Source organism: Plectropomus leopardus, chromosome 3, assembly GCF_026936395.1.
Source record: "Plectropomus leopardus strain MGB_pleo_1.0 chromosome 3, ASM2693639v1, whole genome shotgun sequence".
Lineage (NCBI taxonomy): Eukaryota > Metazoa > Chordata > Actinopteri > Perciformes > Serranidae > Plectropomus > Plectropomus leopardus.
Genome location: NC_142178.1, coordinates 9,737,983 through 9,754,152, shown reverse-complemented (window position 1 = coordinate 9,754,152; position 16,170 = coordinate 9,737,983). Strand labels below are relative to the sequence as shown.

Below are 16,170 nucleotides of genomic sequence, written 5' to 3'. Positions count from 1 at the left end.
ACACAAATGCATCATTAGAAGAGATTCTTGAAAGAAGAAGTTGAGAAGATTTAAGCCCAGTTTCCTTAAAGAAGAAGTGTTTGGCAGGACACCCTAAAGGATCCGCATTTATGACTAGATTTACTTCTCCTCTGTGGCCTCACTGTCAATAAAATAATAGCAGAAGCGATCCTTCTTTTGATGATTTGATCATTGAATATGACTCTTCATTTTGCCGGGTGCTAGTGGGTGTTTCCAGAGTAAAGTTCTCACACTAATGTGATTTAAATCTGCACCCTGTTCCTCTTTGGGAATATTTACCACTTTAAGATAACTTAGATTTATAATGTGCACTTTAATTCTCGTCTAGACTTGAGTTCTGTTCCCCCTTTTCCTTTTTCTTTTTTTTTTTGCAAACTAAACTACTTCTACAGAGTCTCAAGTTTGGAGTTGTTGATAGATTTTATAAACATCTTGTTCCATCTATCAGTGACCTAATTCTTGGTCTCTATTATCCAATTCCTCTTTTCTTCTTTCTTCATCTGCACATGTGGCTGCCTCCAACTTTTCCCACACTTTTAAGTCTTTTTCTTTTTGCATATCAAAGAACAGGCTTTTGTGTTGACTCTAATAAACTGGCTACTAAAAAAGGCCTGAAAACAAAAGGCCAGTGTGTTGAAACTAAATACTATAGTATTTAATCTTTATTTCCATAATTGCAAAACAAAACCCCCCATGAGCTTTTGGAGGCATCCACATTAATACACTAAAATTTGATTTGATCACTGAAGGATCATCATTGTTATGTTATCATCCATATTTCATGACACTATTTTCTTACTTGCTTGACTCACAGTATCCGACAATAGTATTTCCCTCATTTTAATCAAAGTAGAAAATAAATGGACTCAAAATACTCCAAAAATAAAGATAAATACCAAACATAAAAGAAATAAGTGATGTAGGCAATGAAGTGCCCTGAGGAAGGTGCTGAGGTAAATAAAATCCAACCTGAAAACAAAACAAAAACAACGGATAAAATATGATAATATAAGATAAAAACCATAACAATTAAAAAAAAAGAGATGTCGGAAGTAAGGGTGTGTTTTTTTTTTGTTTTTTTTTTGAAAGATATGTTTTAGGAGGTGATTTAAAAGCCGTCGCTTATTAAGTTGATTCCACCAGAGATTATAAATCACATCTATCACATTCACATAGCATGGACAATATATTGGTTGAATTCTGTATTTGCTGTGTCTCTATTAGTTCGCTGACACACAAACATTTGTGTTACCAAGACACAGACCTGCTATTTATACTCATCATAACACACATGCGACCGATGGACTCCAAAAAAGGAAGTGTGTTTACTAGTTCAACTTCCCCTGATCGTTATGTCTTCAAGAGGATGTGATACGTATTAAGAAAACACACATGCAGGGGAAATAAAGAGAGTGAGAGAGAAAGACAGAGGGCGGGCTGCCGATGTTTGTAGATGCTCTCTCACATATTTTCAGTGTTCTTCTTGTGTCAAAGATGCAGGTTGAAAGAGGACAGTCACTGTGGATTTACACTCTGCTATTAAATTTTCTACAACTTTGGGGTGAGTGTAACACTGACGGGTGTTTTTAAATACATTATTTTCGTCATTATATCTTTGTTTTGCCTAAAAACAAGATTTACAATGTATTTCCACCAGAATAATTTATTTACTGATTTCTTTGGATTAAAGTAAAAGTAGGCATTGGAGAACCTGCCATCAAATGTATAATCATTAACACATTACTTCTCTGTCTGTTATACAGTTATTAAATATTGAAGTTAAAGACTTTATTTTGCGTTTCATGTTCCATTGTAATTTTCACATCAGCTGCAATCACGGATTTGGTGCGAGGTGAGCGTCACCACATGTCGCAAACACCGTTTTTATGTCTGCTGCACTGTTGCTCCACTTCAAAGAACTTTGTGAAATTCAACTGAATCTCACTGTATGTTGCACCTTTCTCTTTCCTGCCTAGGACAACTTTCAGCTTTGACTTCCCCTCCCCCTCTACCAGCACCTATACTTGACATCTATTCGAGGTCAAAGGGCTCAGTGGTTCTGGTCTGCCGGGCCCCAAAGGGCCACCAAGGGCTTCATTTCAAGTTGTACAGAGACAGAGAAAATGTAATTTTTTCAGCGTAATATTTGTCAATTTTGTCTAATGTGGCAACTGGGCTCCTGTGGCTTTATTCTTTTCTGTGTTTCTCTTTGTTCATTGAGGTGGACTCTCAGGAGCTGCAGTCTGCTGCTGTGGAGGTTCAGTTCACTGTGGCGGTAAAGGAGGAGGATTCAGTCCAATACTTCTGCTGTCTGTACACGGGCCAGGATGGTCGTTACAGTTTGGTCAGTCCCTATTTGCAGGTGGAGCAGCCAAAAGGTGTGTATGTTTATTTATTTATTTTTTTAAGTGAATATCTCGATAGAAATCTTGCCTGATTAAAAATCTGATTTGACCCTCAGTTTATTGACTGAAGCTTTTACTTTGGTCTGACAGCTTTGGCTGTAGCTCCTCATCTTATTAAAACTGGAGAAAAAGAGTTTGAGGAGTTAATCTGTTCAGTCTGTCCAATAGTGATTCTACATGTGGTATAAAATAACAAACACTCCCATCCGCTCCTGTCTAACCCCAGAAGCACACTGCTGCATGCAGGTGCTCTCTGTGGTCTCGTATTGTCCTCTGCTCTGTGGGTGTGCGTCGAGGCAGTTACATCCTGCACTTCATATAGAAACCACACACCCTCTCACACATTAAAACATCAAACACAATGTGCACCGACTTCTAGTGTTATAGGTTACAGAGGGAAGTTTGGCTAGCAACTGTGGCAAACCAAGGTAGTCAGTGTTATCGTAGGTTTAATGATTTAATGATTTCTGTTCCAAGAAATGAAATATGAAAAAGTTACAAGCTCACAAAACACAGTGTTAACTGTTTCTTTCTCTACTCTTCTCTACGTTTCAAGAAACAGGCCCCACTCCCTCTATGCCCTCTCTGCCTACCCCAGTCTTGTCTGTGAAGCCCTCAACCGGTGTGGTGAAACGTGGGGACACACTGTCCTTCAGCTGCTCACTCCCTCTTCTATCCCAGTCTCAGTCCCAGTCCAGCTATGGCAACAAACCAGTGACCTTCTTTTTGCTGAGGGCTGCTGAGCACACAGGAGCAACATCTATTATCCTCCAGCCTCAGGCCAGTCAGGTATCGAACCCTGAACCCCAGCTGGGACTCTTCACTTTGGGACCGGTGAGGGGAGGAGAGGGGGGCGAGTACACCTGCCTTTATCAGATCACCAAAAAAAGAAGAGTGGTTAATTCAACTGTAAGCAACATGGTTCAAATCATTGTCGCAGGTGAGGACGTCCTATATGCTCTCAAACCTTGGAACAGTATCCCTGTTGTTAACCCCTTGGAACCTAAGCTGTCTTGATTTCTTTTAGAAACATGGGAATAAGGCAAGGAGCAATGAAAAAAGAAATGACCTAATTTTTTATCATTTTGTATAAACAGCCCAAACATTCAAAAGCATCAGTTAATCGAAAGCATTATAGCCCACATAGCCAAAATGACCTATCCCGGCATGTGTTCTGAGCTCAGCACACCGCAAGAAATAAGTCAGGCGCATCTGATTGCCTAAATCGTCTGAGACTCTCAAATCCTACTGCTGATACTGCCATCACTAGCCCGTTATTATCAATGACCTGGCCCAGTGTCGGCCGAAACTCAACATGCCTAAGAAACATAAGTTGGCCCACGTTCAGTTTCCTAACTCTGCTGAGATTCCAGTCTATTCTCATTCAAATGTCATGAAAAGCTGCTGATTTTGGCGTAAGATACCAATCCATCTTTTTTGGTGTTATAATACGCTGCCAGATGAATGCAGCCAGACAGAACCTTTGCAGTGTTATAATGGGCCATAGGTCGGCTGCGTGGCACCTGGTGTGGCCATATGATATATTCAGTTGATTATATGCAGACGGGCGGTGTGAGTTAATAAGGCGGCTGGACGAAACCTGTCGCAGCTGTATGATACGCTGCTGGACAGTGTCAGGCTGAAAAGCTGCCAGTAATGATGTCATATAAGGCATGCTAAAAGTGCGAATTTTTTACTGAAAGATTAAATTATATGATAACTATTCATCAGAACTGTTGAAGTTGAATTTTCTGTCCAGTGATTAAATCAACAATAATGTCACTTCTAGTTGAAACGCCTCATTTATCTTATCTAGAAACTCAATTTTTCAGCACCTTTCACTAATGTTTCCTCTGATTTCGTTGGTTGCCAGACGCATTGCCATTTCCAACCCTTATCCTTCAGCAGCAGACAGATGTGTGGCATTTGCTGTGCACTGGGTCTCCTGCATACCCTGGTGCTGTGTTCTCCCTCTACCTGGCTGATAATGAACTTCCTGTTGCCACGCACCACACCACCTTAATCCAGCATCAGACCATCTTCCCAGTGCCAGTCCAGGACGCTCCAGTGACTTTGTACCAGTGCCAGTATGATGTCCTCCTGGGAGGGAAGTGGAGCAACTCTGCACGCAGCCTCCCTTTGACTGTAACCCGAGGTGCATATTTGCAGTTGTTCTGTATGTGTGTGGTTTTATTGGAGTGTAATTTGACCCAAAATGTGACTGTTTTTTTGTCTTTCAGGAAACCCCCCTCCATCATCAACAGGTAGACCTCAAATGACATGTCACTATTTCATTAGCAGGTTTATCTATTGTAAAGTCCGAGTGTCAGAAAATAATGACTTATTCCTCCAGTAACCGTGACATTTTTTAAAATGTATCTCACAATAACGCCAGTGTGATGTCTGCAGATAGGTTGGGTGTGGACTGGCCTCTCGTACTCGGCTCTTTCTCCGCTGTGGTATTGTGCCTCTGCTCTGTGGCACTCGTGGTTATGGTGGCACACAGGAAAGGTACTTTTTTTTCTGAAGTTAAAAAAAAAGTTTGTTTCATGTGTGAAATTCAGTGAAAAAAATTGAATGAATTTTTTTTTCACTGGGTTCCACACATGCAGAAAAATGTTTGTGCAAAAAAATATTTTTTTTTTTTCATTTTATTTCACTGGTGAAAAAAAAAAAAATTCTCACTCAGGGCTTCCATCGTATTTCTCACTTGTTATGCTGTCATGCTTGTCTTCCCTTTTGAAACTTATTATTTCCTCTCTTTCTTCTCCTTTCAAGTTAAAGCAGCAGCTGAGGAAAAGAAAAAAAGGTATTGTGTTTTTAGTGCTCGTTAGTCTAATAGGCCAGTAAATGACCACTGTGCTTGTCTATCCAAAATAGTTTTGTATCACTCAAAGTATCACTAGAAACTATACTTTAAAATTGCTCAGAATTTGCTTGAAATATGTTATATAGTTTTAAAGTGTATGTAGTAGCCAGCGCGGAAAAGTAGCTGCACTTCATTTATCCCCCTCCAACAATATGAGTATCCATTTGACATTATAGGCTTTTCTTTGCTCATCTCCAATTTGTGGTTATCAAGCTGATTTAAATGCATCATTGCATTGCATTAAGTGTTGCTGTGTTGAACTGTTTCAGACAGGAAGCACAGTTCTGGACTCAGGTTCATGCTAAGGACCATGTTGTTGGTGAGTTTACGATCATATTTCTAACTTGTTAATTGTATGTGATTTTGCTTTGATTTCTCCAACGTGGTTTTAATAGTTCTGCAGTATATCACGTGGACGTAAAGAGAGATAATGATACAAACCACAGCTTGACAATATTTCCTGTTTGTTTTGCAGATCTTACTCTCAGGCGAACAAGCTTCACGTCTCAGGTAAGTATTAAATCAATACCTGAGTCTTCAGTTGCTTATATAAATAATTGGATTTATCAGCAATGATTACACAATAGCTCCCTTTTAACTTTACACTCTCTTATTATAACCCTTTGAGTTAAAGTAAGTTGGCTGGCTTTTTGTTATCTTCAGCAAATCCTATAAAAAGACCAAAACCAAAGACTTTTTAAAATAATGGACATAGCTACCCTTATGTCAGCCAATATTGACATCATCATGACTCTTGTTTAGAAGCCTTGAGTTTGGCATTTTGCTGTTGCCATCTGGGATTTTTAGAATCAGAAGTGACCATGTTTGGATATGAAGGTGGAGATAACCCTGATGGTTAGCAAGGTGCATTTACAGCTATGCTGTCTGTCTGTCTTCACTTTCTAACCTCCTCAAACTATCTGTGGCACTCAGCTTCAAGCTCATTGGTTCCTTTTGAAAATGTAAATCTAAAACAGCTGGATTTGACAAACAGTACTCAGCTAGGAGTAAATAGTACATTTTTTGGAGACAATTTTCAGTATTAGATTAATAGGCATGATGTTTTGAATATTTACAGGAGCAGGCTGGCGGTGGATACACAGTACTTGTTTGTAGGATCATTCATTGCTGGTTTTGGTCTTTTCATGTGACCTGTTGACAATAAGGAAAACACAGAATATTGTCAGACCTCTCCTTTAAGTGTGCTAAACTTTGCAGTAGCAAAAGTATTCATTTTGAGGGAAAAATAAGGCTGATCCTGTGCAGTTTTTCTGCTTCATTATGTGGTATTTCTGGTATTTCTGCAGCCTATACAGTATGCTCCCCCTGTAGATTCACTCTGACAAACAAGTGTAAACCTCCCCAATCCCTTTGCTGTAAACAAACTCACACATACATGCACACACAGACACACACACATGTACGCGTACACACATTGCCAATCACCAAGCATACTGTCATCCCACACACATTCCTCGTTAGAGCAGGGTTTGGGTCTGCCTCTCATTAGTTATAATCACTTTCATTAATTAGCTCGATGAAGGGCTCTCATTAGATTAAAGGCTCTCTCCAGGCGCTCTCTTCCTCTCTGCACTGTTACTGAGCAGCCATCTTAGATGACAGACAGACGCTGTCATCTCCAGCTGATGGAAAGACTAACCAGCAATCATGAACAGCCACTACATGAACTGAATATTTAAAATCAGATGCGTCTCGGCCTTAGCAGCACTCTGCAGTGTCCTTGTCTTACCTTTAATGTAAAGAGCAGTAATTTCATCAAGGATAAAAACTATTTTTGTTTTTGGCATTTGTGTCTTGTTTTATTACATATATTTCTGCACAGTAAAGAGACAGAGTTTTTCAAAACTTTTTTAACATGAATCCACTAAAGCGTGGTGCCCCCAAAATATGTTTTCATAGGGGCACTTAATATCGGTGGCACATGAAAACCAAAAGCCATAGCTGATTTCAGGAATTCAAATATGCTATGGAAGGATATAGACTCGTTGAAAACTATGTCACTATGGAGAGTTAAGGAACTGTATACTGATTTACTAAATTAAAATGACTATTTTGCAGTTAATGTTACTAAAATACAGAAAATAGCACATTTATACTGCATGCAGCAAACTGGATTGTTTGTTCCAAAAACTGCTTTTGATTAGCATAAAGTGGAAATGTCTGTAAAGGGGAGAATTATGGGTACCACTGAACTCAATCTAATTCTTTTATGTTTATGTTTATTTATTGTTTTCTTTCACATTTATGTTGTTTATGTTGATGTGAGATTTCAAACATTATTTCAACATTATTTAGCCCCCTTCCCAACAAGCTAGCCATTGTATCCTCATACAGTGGTTTGTATGATACATAACGAAATAGCATGCCCCCAAATGGCATCTGCAACATTTTACATGGTCAACATTAAGATACCTTTTCAGCGTAAAGTAACATGAATAACTCAAAGTTCACTTAGTTTCACAAGGTCATGAACACCAGTGTTTGTTTAAGCCATCCATCCAGACTCCTTACACTGACTTTTACTCCTCTCCTATCAGCACAATGGTGATTGCATCCTTTCCGATTATTTCATGATCACGTGTGTTATGTAGAAATTGTGGTGCATTAGTTCTTGTAGTGTACAAACAGGAAATGATAACTAATGAGTACTAACAGAAACCTCAGTTTGTCTAGTTTAGATACCACTACCTTCGCCCCAGTTTAAAGCAAGCCATGACCTCTTAAAAACACTAATGTCAGCCTTAAATTATTTTTTTATGAGCAGGGACTAGCAATTGAAGCACAGTGGCAATGGTAACCTCAAGCCGCCCCTTGGGAGCGCTGCTGCCAGTAAAGAGAGATCAGCTGGAAGTGCATATCAATATTCATGGTCTGAGAACGACTTGATTAGTCGGTATCAATCTGAAAGGTCTTCATTAAGCGTAGGCCCATATGAAGAAAGGAGATGAGACAGGACAGGATCTCTGGAGTCTGGTGGTGGTGGTGATGGTGTAGTGAAGCCTTTATGTGATTGATCTTGACTCTCTGTAGGCATACAGGAGGGAGTAGTGTTGGTGGGAAGGTGTGAAAGAAAGGATTAGGATAATTAAAAACAGCATCCAACAAAAAGACCGATTTGCTTGAGGAACAGAAAAACTTGTCTTGCCTGTTATGGGGTCATCAGAAATCGCAAATATAACAACTTGGACAGCGCAGGAAAGAAGAAGTGACAGGTTAGATTAGAATCAGAGAAAAAAGCAGAGAAAAGGTCTTCCTAGTTTAACTTTTTGCTAAACTGTTGAAATAATTGTTAAACAATCATGCTGTATATGAAGAATGAAGACCACATCATGTTCTGGCAGTGTCAGTAAATGGGAAATGTCTGAGATGATGTATTGGCAGTAATAAAAGTGATACTAGGTTATGAAATACCCAATATAATGTGTTGTGCTGACACAGGGAAACTTGTTTGAAAGGAAAAGCAGTGGTATGATATGAAGTATGCCAGAGGAAATGGCATGATGCTGAAAACTTCAACAGCTTGTGTGTTTGTGTGTGTTTTGTGTGCAGGAATGGGCCAGTGTGGACACAACTACAGAGACAACGTCCAGACTCCCTTTATGGAACTCGCTTTCCACATTTACAACCCCGATCCATTAGAAATGTTTGTTTGCGCTCTCTCTCTCTCTCTTTCTCTCTCTTTCTCTCTCTCTCTCTCGCTGAGTGTTTATACTTTATTTGAGTTTATCAATGTAGCATCAGTTGGAGTTACACAGCAGGACAGGAAGGGCTATTTCCTCAGTTCCTATTTCATGTGAAGCAGTAAAATTATACAATTTGACAGGATGTGATGTTTGTTTGATCTTGATGTTACTGAGCCAGTGAATCTAAATAAAGATTGTATGATTATTATTAGTATCTGTTTTGTTGATACCGTACCTTATCTCTTGCCTCTAAGTTAACCCTCTGTGTTTATTCTTGACCTAAGACACAGCAGATGACAAAACAATCTCACCATGAAGTCCTTTTGCAACGAAATTACCACAAAAATGTTGGCATTGCACGTTTCTGTAAAACACAGATATGTAACAACAATATGCACGTTATGATGTACTAGACATGTTGACATGTATTTCTTTACATTTCATCAACGCTGTGGTTAATGTGTGGTTAGGTTTAGGCACAAAAACCACTTAATTACAGTTAGGGAAAGGTCATGTTTTGGCTTAAAGTACCTAATGTCAAAGTCAGCTCATATACTATGTCACTTTAGAAATGTTGATCTGATATATATATATATATATATATATATATATATATATATATATATATATATATATATAATGAGGAGGCTGACCTGTTCAGATATTCCTGGAGCAGAGGAGAACAGGATTAGACTAGGCAAAAAAACTCAAGGAGCATATACGAAAACTTAAATACAATGTGCAAGTGACTCTGCAGCTGACTGAGTGAACTGGCAATGAGTGGATGAATCAGTGGGGTAAATATACTGGAGCTTGATGAATCTGATGTGAGGCAGGTGTGGATAATCAGCAGTAACCAGGAGCCAGGAGCGAGCAGAGAAGCAGACAGACACACAAAGGCAAGGGCATAAATCTCTCTCTTACATTTAAGAGGGGCGGCACTTAAAAAAAGGTAGGATTTAGAGGTCATTTGCCAGAAGAGTTTTTGCACCAAACGCTTAATTTACTGGATTGTTGTGAATTTTAATGCACTAATGTGTGCAATTTATGCATTAACTTACGGTGTAAATGTATAGTTTAAAAGTGTAAATCTTTAATTTTGTCAAAGTAAAAGCCCTCTGCTACTCTTATGTTTTTATTGGTATACGGGACAAATGCACATGTTCTAAATATTGAGGGACGTGTGTTCCCTGTGTCCCTCCATCCCTGCATAACCCTTATTAAACAAAAAATAGATATTAGATTTCAGAATTGATTAAAAAGAGCATATTGGTTTTGCAAAACAGGTAGAAGTTGAAGTTCAGAAACTGCAAAAGGCAGAAACTTTTTTTGGTCTCATACTCAGATTATACAGTGAACAGACTCCCGCTTGAGACTATTTGCAGGTTGATGAGGGCAGAGTTATTCACACATATCTAATCTTGTATGTATGAGAGAAAAAACACTTGCTGTAATTTTCCTGCTGTAGTTTTGCTAAATATTCTGCAGAGGGCACTATTTAGATAGAATTTAGGTGTCACAAACACACCTACAGTCCAGCACAACATAAAGAGTCATCAGAGTTCATAATGACAAAACAGGTCATGTGTTCCGTGGAACAATGTGACTCTGACATAGCAGAGCCATCCAGGTGTATCAACAGCAATGCAAAAGCTGCTGATATCTGCTGCAGCTTATTTTTTACAGTATGATGATGGGACAAGCATGGCAGCAAAGGATATTATGACTGAACCCTCACATCTACAGAATATTTGGGGTTTTTTTTGTTGTAAATGAATGTGCTGAAGCTTCAATATTGTGCGAAAGTAAGAAAGTAAAAGGACTCAAGAGGGAGAGACACGTCCCACCTGTTTGTGTGGCTTTTATGGTGTACAATAACTCAGCAGAGAAGGGCTGTCATTGTACTCCAGGAAGCAGCAGTGAGCTAACTCTGTATAAGTAGTGAGTTTTATTACATTTTACTAGCCTCAATGGCAGCACAAAACTTTCTATCAGTAGCAGAAATGCACACGGAGGGGATGTGTTGATTCTTCCAAACATGAAGCCCCCCCCCGAAAACATAGATGGATTTAAGTATCACAAAGTCTGCTTGATTTGTCATGTCTGAGTCATCATTTGGCTCTTCCTGTGCGGTCACACGCAAGCACATGCGCACACATTGTAGATATTCAGCTGCAGATAATGGAGTTTGGCTAATTTGTTTGAATAAGAGGCAGAAACAATGATAAGAGCTTGAGGGATGTGATGAATATAAGCGGCACCTTAATTTGCACCCACAGCTCAGTGGCTTCTGGCAGCCTCGCCCTGTGTGCGCATATGTAACACATTGAACTATGAGTCAGGTCGATATCAAGTGACACCGGCAATCTTGAAACTCATGATAATTGCCCTTTTAATGCTGCCCCATGCTGTGTCTCCAATGTATTAGCTGAAGGAGTGTATAGGCAAGCACTGAACATTAAGGCATGTGCTGAAATCTGAAGGCTGTGGGAGTTTTGGCAGCCGGTTTGGGTTCATAATTTCATCTGTTGCAACGCACATCATTAATTTAGTAAGTCATGACCAAAGTGAGGATTTAGGATGGGTAGAAAATTGTCTCCTGTGATTATCTTCAGTAGATTATGAAAAATGCTATTGCTTTGTCCATTTTTCTGCCCACTTCAGACACATTAGCTCAAAGCCTTTTGATGGCTGACAGTTCACCCCGCTCTGTCAGTGGCTTTGCAAGAACACTTGGTAATATTAAGCAGACAGCCTTGTGAAATAATTCACTTTTCAAGGGTAAAAGCAAATGTGAACTGTTGAGTGTAATATTTTTACAAAGCATGAAGTTTGAGCACAATCTTTACAACCACTTTTAACCTTTTAGCTCTCTACAAACTAAAATACAAATGATCATTTGTGTATGAAATACTTGTGTTATATTACATTTGTAAAGAAAACTTATTTTTTCTTGTAGGATTAAAATAAATAGTACATTTTGTTGAATTGAAGTAAAAGGGGGGCTACATTTAACAAAAGCAAAACAGAGTCTAGAGTCAATGTTTGATTTGTCCATTCTGGCTACTGTAGAACAACATGGTGGGCTCTGTGGAAGACGATCTGCTTTATATGTTGATATAAATTGCTCATTCAAAAGGTAACAAAAAACACAAATGATTCTTATTTTCAGGTGATTCTAAACTAACAGTTATTGATATCTGCGAATAGATCAATAGATGCCCCTAAATCCTTCACACAAGGCCTTTAAGAGAATATATTTTCAAGATGTAATAACTGAAAATAACATCAACTGACACAATGTTATGTAAAGTTTAGAGATGTGTGTTTGCAGCGAACAAGCATTAAATGGGTCCTCTCTTACTCTCCATACACTAAAACACAGACTGCATGAAATTTGCTGTTATGCTGATTCTTTGTGACTCAGCCCTGCCATTTTATTCCCCCTTCTCTTGAACATCAAAGCAACACAACACACACCCACATGAAGCATTATGATTTGCAAAAGGCCCATATGTGAGGAAATCAAAGGAATAATCTCTGAATCTCCTTTACTGACTGTTGACAGTGCACACTCGTTGTGACTGTGGGCCTGTGGGTATAGCATCAAACACACACACAATAGTGACTGAACAGCTTGTGATTGCACAGACAGATGTGAAATTGACCGTTTAGCACATACATAAGGGGATGTCTTCTATGACTACAGCCACGCATTCTCACTACAGTGTTGAGTGTCATCTTCTGTAATATGGAGGCTATGGTGAAAGAAATATTCAGATCCTTCAAGTTAAAATAGCAATACCACAATCAAATCACTCAGTGGAGGAGCTAATTTACACCTCTTTATACACTGTTGAGTTGCTTATTCTGTAAAAACATAGAATATTTTATAAGGCATTCACATATTTTGCACCATTTTTTTAATCTGTAAAGTAAATTCTAACTGTCAAATGTTGGGGGGTAAAACAGTGCAGGACAAAGTAAAAAGTGAAATATTTTTCCCTTGTTCTGCATTGAAACTTTTATCCGTGACATTTTCTGTAAAGATGGAATCTCTTACTAATTCTATTGGAAATAGACTTAATTTATATTCATTCCTTGTGTTACCCTCAAAAGTGTTTTAATCAGTGCACAGCAGGTCAGCTGGAGATCCGAACCAACTTATCCTCATACAACCATTTGTATAATATCCAACGAATTAGCACCCCATGAATAGTGGCATGACGTGGCATACTCAAGATTCCGCAAAGTAAAGTTACTTAGGTTAGTTTTAGGGAAGGAAAGTTGAGAGGGTTAGATTTAGAAAAAGAATCATGGTTAGGTGTTGTCATGTTCTGAACTTAACATAAAGTTACATACATTAAGTTTAGAAAAGTTAGGTTCCGTAGGTTAAGTTTAGGAAAAGAAACATGGCTTGGCACTGTCACATTTTGAAATTAAAGTTAAAGTGAAACTAAAGTAAAACTGCAACGGAGTGTGGTAGGACCCAATTGCAGCACAACAGAGCAGGTGAGTAGTTGATAATGACCTTTATTTAATCTTTTGGCAGGTTGAATGAAGCAAAGGTGAGTATAATCAGGTTGCAGGTAAGTACGGACAGTTATCATTTCTGGTGTGAAGCAGAGTTCATGGGTGGAGCAGAGTTTGTGGAGGGACTGGGGTGAGCTCACATTCACACGTGATAGTTCAGAGTTCAAGAGAGGAAATTGTGAACATGGAGCAGACTGGCAGGTGAATGTATCAGGTAAGGTGCAGAAACACTCACAGTGGGGAGCTTGTGGGAAAAGCGGGGACTCCAGAGAGGGGCAAGCATGGCTTGTGGTCAAGGAGGAAGCAGAGTTGGTGTCAGGTAGGCACAGCAGCGGAGCAGACGAATCCAGTAGGAACAGGAAGCGGGATTGTGGACAGGCGAGGAATTGATGTACCATCAGTACAATAAACACCAACGACACTCACATGGAGATTTCACTCAGTAGGAGGCTCTGAAGACGGCCGGAAGAATGGCGATCTTTCTTGAAGGAGCCGAAGCAGTAGAACACCGCACAGCACAGGCAGACGAGAACCAGGAAGTGCACAGGCAAAACTCGTGGTCGGAGACAGAAGGCTGTTAGGTTTACTGGGTCAGAGATGAGGAGCGGTGGTCTGAGGTGAACCAAGTCGGAACCAGGAAAACAGGCCTACAATGGAGTGAGGCTGCTTGAATACCAGATTGATTGGAGATGAAGAGCAGCTGGGAGCACCAGGTGGAGGTGATGAGGCTGATGGGGGGGTTGGCCAGGTGGAGAGAGAGGTAAGGGTGGAGTAAGTGGACAAAATCCAACAGCAGCAGGAGAGAGGCTGAGCAGGCTGTGACAGTTACTTAGGTTGCATTTAGGAAAAGAAACATGGCTCGGCATCACCCTATTAAGAACATAATGTACTTAAGCTATGTGGATTAGATTTTGCAAGGTAAAGTCACATAAGTTAGTCTTAGGGAAATTAAGTATTTAAGTTAGGTTAAGGAAAAAGAAGCATGGTTGGGCATCATCAAGTTACTTACTTAAAATAAAGTTGTGTAGATTAGGTTCAAGAAAGTAAAGTTAGGTTTAGGAAAAGAAACATGGTAACAATGTACTGTAAAATAATTCAAAGTTCACTTTGTTTACAAAGGACACAAACACCGTTCTTCTGGGGGTAAAGTCCTGTGTTTGTTTGACCCATCCACCACACCAACCTACCTCTTATGTAGACATTCACTCTTTATACTTCTTCCTTTTTTAGTCCTGTCAGCACATGGGTCATGTGGTCACTGCCTTCCTGATTATGTGGGTTATATACAAATTCTGGTGCATTACTTTTCATAGGTATATGAAGGAACATCCATGTGAACAGCCTGACTGAATACAATTAATATATACATACGCTAAAGTTTTTAGTTATAAATGAATAATGCATGAATTTTTGTGTGGGTTTAATTTGAGCTCTCATTTCAAGGAATGCAATAAATTTTCACAACCATATGTCTACAAAAAGTTGGGAGGTAAAAATAACAGAAAATGGCAGCACTCAAGCATGTACAAGTATATTAAAATTATACTTAATTAGAGTACTTGAGTGAATGCACTTGGTCACATTCCACCACTGCGAAGGAGAGTTAAATTCTATACACATGCACACAATGAACATGCACTCATTTGAGTGCACACCACATGCACTCACATATCATACACATTACAATAAATTTAAAAATGACACAAATACACACACGGACACACACACGCACGCACATCCTCTTCACTTCCTCTCATACTTTTGTCCTCTTGACAAAGAGGCTTCACAAGAGCAGCGGCTAATCCTCTGAACACTGACTGTCTCACACAATGCTGCTTCGATGACTTTGTGCCAGCAGGACTTTGGAGGGCGTTGATAATGAAATATCATGGAAATGAGTCTGGAGCTGAGCAGCAGATAGACAGGTGTGCAAGTTTATTTTTGGGTCACCACAACTGAAAAGCAGCCAGACGAGATATCAGAGAGAGATAGCTTGGAAAGTACACTTTGGCCAGCCTGTATGAGCTGGCAGGTTTGATTGTCTGAGCATAAAAAATAATAATCTTTGATCTTTGACTCTTACATTATTCCTATGAAACAAGACAGAAACCATACTCTGTGTTGCATCACCTGCTGTGATACCAAGACTGCTGATGATTTGCATTAGACCTGACAATGTGGCAATATTAGGGAAGTTGCCTGGTGAGGAATGAAGCTTATTAATAATTTTGAGCACCTAAGTTGTTTCAGCTCCACCATAATAATGTACTGGCAATGTCACTGGGCTGCGTCCAGTCAGAATGAGGCAATGAATTATTCACAGGAGATTGGAAGGTCACTAAAGCATGGTCTGCTGATCTCACCTACTAACACACACACACACACACACACACACACACACACACACACACACACACACAGAGGTCCACTGTGGCAATTATGCTGCCTAATTCTAGCAAAGCCTCCATCGTCTTCCAAAGTTGTATCCATGGTGACACATTTTCTCTTTGACCAACAGAGCATCATGGACATATATAGCATTACTTATATAGCATTTATTTTCAGCTGTCATGACCTGTCTGTTGTCAGCTTGTGAGCTCGTGTGTGTGTGTGTATGTATGTGTGTGTGTGATCAGGG

General features: G+C 39.4%; 1 protein-coding gene across 3 annotated transcripts; it reads left to right on the top strand.

Moving 5' to 3' along the window:
* Nucleotides 1-1,421: 1,421 nt before the first annotated feature.
* LOC121942665 (uncharacterized) lies at nucleotides 1,422-9,207 on the top strand. Of its 3 annotated transcripts, none has more exons than XM_088075543.1 (12): nucleotides 1,422-1,582; nucleotides 1,850-1,873; nucleotides 1,998-2,146; nucleotides 2,243-2,399; nucleotides 2,989-3,366; nucleotides 4,300-4,581; nucleotides 4,667-4,690; nucleotides 4,836-4,937; nucleotides 5,205-5,235; nucleotides 5,565-5,614; nucleotides 5,771-5,805; nucleotides 8,866-9,207. In XM_088075543.1, exons 1-12 carry the CDS (start codon nucleotides 1,465-1,467, stop codon nucleotides 8,953-8,955), a joined length of 1,440 nt encoding a protein of 479 aa, XP_087931669.1. In that variant the 5' UTR covers nucleotides 1,422-1,464; the 3' UTR covers nucleotides 8,956-9,207. The 3 variants fall into 3 exon arrangements, with proteins under 3 accessions (XP_087931669.1, XP_087931668.1, XP_042341865.2); XM_088075542.1 differs by having other exon boundaries at nucleotides 1,424-1,582; nucleotides 2,983-3,366; XM_042485931.2 differs by lacking the exon at nucleotides 1,850-1,873 and having other exon boundaries at nucleotides 1,425-1,582; nucleotides 2,983-3,366.
* The last annotated feature ends 6,963 nt before the right edge of the window (nucleotides 9,208-16,170 follow it).